At 44.5% G+C, this 4515-nt stretch overlaps 1 protein-coding gene across 2 annotated transcripts in view; it reads left to right on the top strand.

The window, feature by feature from the left end:
- The first annotated feature begins 78 nt into the window (after window positions 1-78).
- The window catches only part of LOC103476231 (pannexin-3), a 9697-nt gene continuing 5260 nt past the window's right edge, over window positions 79-4515 (top strand). Inside the window, exons 1-2 of one of the 2 annotated variants that reach the window (XM_008428420.2) lie at window positions 79-288; window positions 598-790. In XM_008428420.2, coding sequence (XP_008426642.1) covers window positions 607-790 — 184 coding nt within the window. In that variant the 5' untranslated portion in view covers window positions 79-288; window positions 598-606. The remainder of the gene's footprint in view (window positions 289-597; window positions 791-4515) is intronic. The other variant, XM_008428421.2, reaches the window with a different exon arrangement.

The raw sequence follows: 4515 nt of genomic DNA on the forward strand, positions 1-4515 counted from the left end.
CACACACACACACACACACACACAGAGGCTTGCCTCCAGGCCCACTGTTGAATACTGGAGGTCTGCTGCTGTCAGTGCCATCTGGGCACATGGACGCTCCCAGATGTCCACTCTGTAATTAGAGCCAGTCCCGGCTCGGCCCGGTCCAGCCCAGATCCAACCCCTCATTTACCAAGGCACTCCCTGAATACTTAAGGAGCTTTCCAGCTCCACACGGGCCGTAAGAGGGAGACTCTTTGGCTCCGCAAACAACGGATATCAGGGGAGAAAAAGACGGGAGAACTAAAAGTAAGGAACTTAAAAGTTTCATTACTTGTTGAAGCTTTTTGTTTGTTTGTTTGTTGTTGTTTTTCTTTTTTAAAAAAAGAAAAAGCCTGAGAGACGCAGTGACATTTCCGTGTTATTGTATCCCATTTTGTTAATAACTAACGACGCGGTGGGAGAGACGTGTTGAAGGTCACGAGCAGGACTTCTTCTTCTTTTCTGTTTTTTAAAAATTATTATTTTTTTTTTTACATGCACAGCTGAACGCTTCAACCGTCTCCCTGTCCTACTTTACTGTCCTGAAAAATAAGCGTCTCTGTTATCACCGGGTAGGTGTCCAGAATGTCAATCGCCCAGGCAGCGGCCAAGGCCATGTTATCAGATGCCCTGCTGCAGGACAGCTCTGGGATATACAGGATCAACCACCTGGAACTGGAGCTTCCTCTGGACAAGGTCATCAAGTATGTGTCTGTGGGCCTCCCACTGATGCTGGTCTGCATGGCCTTCGCCCGCGAGATCTCCCTGGGTGAGCAGTTCTGCCTCTAAGCTGCTTTTTCGTCCTTTTTTTTTTGGTTGTTGTTTTTTAAAAACACAGCGACAGGACATTTGCTTTGGTTTCCATTTGCTTTTGCCCTTTATCAGCCCCTGCAATAAGAGCTAGGCTTTGTGTTGCACAGTGGTGTGTTTTTTTCTTTGGTTTGTTTATTTTGCTCTTTTTAAGTAATATTAGAATTTTCTGCATATTAATTACGTTGTGCTTGTCCTGAACGGCACTGTGCCAGTTCACCCTCAACGGGAACTACTTGTAAATTCATTCAGCCCAGAGTAAAATAATAAATTCATGATCACAGTTCAGCGTAGCTCCCACACACAGATTAGTCCTTATTCAGTTATTACACACACACACATATTATATATATATATATATATATATACACACATCACTTTTACAGGATTTTCATCCTGGCCTTTAACAGCTTATTAATTTGTTTAATTCTCTCCTGTTCTTTTGCTCACAGAAATGGCTAAATTAAACAAACAAACAAACAAAAAAAAAACCTCGCTTTAAATCTTACATGAAGGGAGAGTTAATTTGAATGTGTTCATGCATGAAGTTGCCCATTTCATACTCGCTAACTAAATTGAGTCAAACGTTTCAGGAATATTAGAATAAAGATGCAAATGATTGATGTGCTCCAATTAGCCCGACTCAAAACGGTTTCGAATCGACGGAGTTAAAGTCCACGAAACTGAACGCAAACACAGGCTGCGGAGAGGAACTCTGACCGCGCGGCGTCTCATTCCTGAGCTTTCCAAATGGAGCAGCATTGCTAACTCTTGCTAACTGGGATTTTGGCACAAAACTAAAGCAGCAGTGATCTCTGCCGCAGCGGTTAACGTGAATGTGTGTGTGTGTGTGTTTTTTTAAAAGTTATTTTCAGAAGTAAGTTAAATGAAAATCTTTCTCCTGCAAATGGCAGCAGCAGCCAAAGTTGCTGAAAGAGAAACTCCACTGGGGAGTTGAATGATTTCTCTGCTGTTTCATTTGTCATCTAAAAGGTTTTCAGCCAATCTGAAAGAAAAAAAGAATATATATATATATATATATATATATATATATATATATAGAATGGAAAATCTCACAACCAGGGTGTCTGGAGTCATTCTAAAAGGAGGGAGAGAGTAAAGAGACTGACTCTCGTGACTTTGAGCAGAGCGTCTTCCCTTCAGAGCTGGCCTGCAATCAGCCTGATGCTCCTGATGCTAATTACCACAGGGGATGATTGAGAGCCGCGTTTACCGAGACGGGCAAACTGTAATTACAAGGCAAAGTTCTTGTGCGGCGGCTCCTCTCTATTTGAGTCAAATGAGGGGATATGTTGATCAACCAGCAGCGGGTGGGGGCGGGGGGAGGTGGGTGGTGGTGGTTGGAGTGCCGGGGCTCATCTCATGGATCCTGGCTGTCTGGTTTTGCTACACTGACAATTTCACAACGGCGCTTGATTGCTCTGCCGCAGAGAAGTCGGGTTTACTTGCACCTGCACTCTCAGCCAAGAAAATCTTGTTCGAGGCAAAAATGTGGCGGGGATCTGCCAACGTTAATTGGGGATTGGGAGATGGAGGAGCAGCGACGGAGCAAGCTTCTGCTCCGGCGCCAAATAGGCAGAGGCTGAAGGATTTTCCAAGATCTCCACTAAAAAGTGGTTATTTGTGTATCTACTTTTCGCCCAAGGCCGACATGCTAACTCACATGCAGTCAGAAGCAAGAAAAGAAAAGAAAAGTGATTCCCTTCAAGGCGGCGTTGTTGGTTCATCTCCTTGAGGGTTAATAACGTTAACTCCTGCCTCTCGTTTTGGGAGCGTTTCACACATGAATCGCCTAGCAACTGTGTGCACGGAGAGTGTCGTCGGGGTGACACTTACAGGGTTACGCCATCCGTGTGGCAGCATTATGGTATTTAATTACTGGCAAAAGCCGAGCACGTGGAAACAGATGCTCCTGCATGTATTACGAGTGCACAGAACCGTGTCTGCAAGCGCCGAACGTCTGCTCTACATAGACAAACACAAAGCAGCAGCAAGCTGAGGAGGACGGGTGCAAGGACCCGCTCAGCGTCTCTCCTCGTGTTCGTCGCGGTTTCGCCGAGGCTTGATGGCCAGGTTGACATTTGAGGCAACGGCTGACGTCGCCACTCGCGACTGCAATAGCCCACGTGTTCAGCAGGTTCAGATGATAGATGTGTCTGCAGATATTAGACTGATTTGAGTCGAGCGGGTCCGAGTGAACGGCGACACGCTTTCGTGAGATTTGCCTCGGTTTTGCACCTTGGACACGGAAGCGACACACAAACCGGCGGGCAGGTGGCAGACGAGTGATTACTGCTGTAATTCCACCTCTGCACATGGGTTGACCATGTGAATTCCAGACTTTATTGCAAAATTAATTGCCCTGTTTACTTGTTTTAGTAATTCGAAATCCTTTCTACGTAGTTATGTATGTCTTCCATCTTTTTCCATATTTTTAGGGGTTTTAGGCACTTTTTTTGTTGTTGTCACGCATGTACTCCACCAGTACAAAGCCACGTTTCACTTAATTTTTTTTTCATTCGCATTTTGAAGTATTGCATCAGAAAAGGTTGACGTAAACAGCAAAACTTGAGAGAATTTGGCAAAAAGGGTTTTATACTTGCTCGAGGTGGTTCTTCGCTTTTCCAAAAAATAGCTAATGCGCTAAAGGAGAGACAGAAGCACAGCTGCTAAATAAGTCATGCTAGGTAAAAGTAGCAAGCTTTTACCTAGCATGATCAGCACTTTCCACTGTTTCAGTGCATTATAATTGTATTTCTTTCTAAACGTATACGGACAGCACAGAACTTCACAAACAGTCGACAAGACAGAACAGCTGCAACTGGTCCAACACACAGCTCCATTTCTCTGAGACGTGCGCTCCATGCTAGTTAGCAGCCTCTACTTCCTGTCTATCGCAGCCATGCGCAGCGTCAGCGTCTGACGGAGTTACGCTTTTGCCTCGTTGATTTGCTCCAAATCAAAAACAAATCAAATCAAACGCGTCCAATTTGCATTCCGTTCTCATTTTCTGCAACCGTTTGAACGTTCACTCAAAATTTCTCTTCACAATCAGATGGTAATGTAGCCGTTCTGCATCATCTGCCTTGCTGCAGATTGAGACGCTGAGTCTAGCAGCTAGTCGAGTAGGGGCAGAGATCAAAGCTGTCAGCCGCCTTAAAACAACTCCAGAACCTTGAAAAATGCCAAAAGGAATAGCAGATGTAAAACCTTTGGTAGAAAAGGGAAGCAAAGAAACATCAATAACAAAGCACTCATTAAATGTCTAACTTTTTTTTTTTTGGCTTTGCCTTACTTTTATTTTAGAGATACTCTTACAGCATATTTAGGGGCATGCCATAGCAATGCATAAGGAGATGCCTCCATGCATTGCATGGCAGGCACCTATTGTTCTACACCTAATAGAATGTCTCTTTATTAGGGGCATGCCATAGCAATGCATAAGGAGAGCAGTACTGACTTGCGAAGCAAGTCAGTACTGCCTCCATGCATTGCATGGCAGGCACCTATTGTTCTACACCCAATAGAACGCCTCTTTATTATTTATTATTCATCCATCACCGTTAATGCGGCTCGTACCGCTGCGTGCCCACCCACAAAAGTGGTATCAAATCGTGCGGCTCGATGCCGGCATTATTGCTATTATTTTTATAGGGGATCGGA

Source organism: Poecilia reticulata, linkage group LG14 (assembly GCF_000633615.1).
Source record: "Poecilia reticulata strain Guanapo linkage group LG14, Guppy_female_1.0+MT, whole genome shotgun sequence".
In the NCBI taxonomy this organism is placed as follows: Eukaryota; Metazoa; Chordata; class Actinopteri; order Cyprinodontiformes; family Poeciliidae; genus Poecilia; species Poecilia reticulata.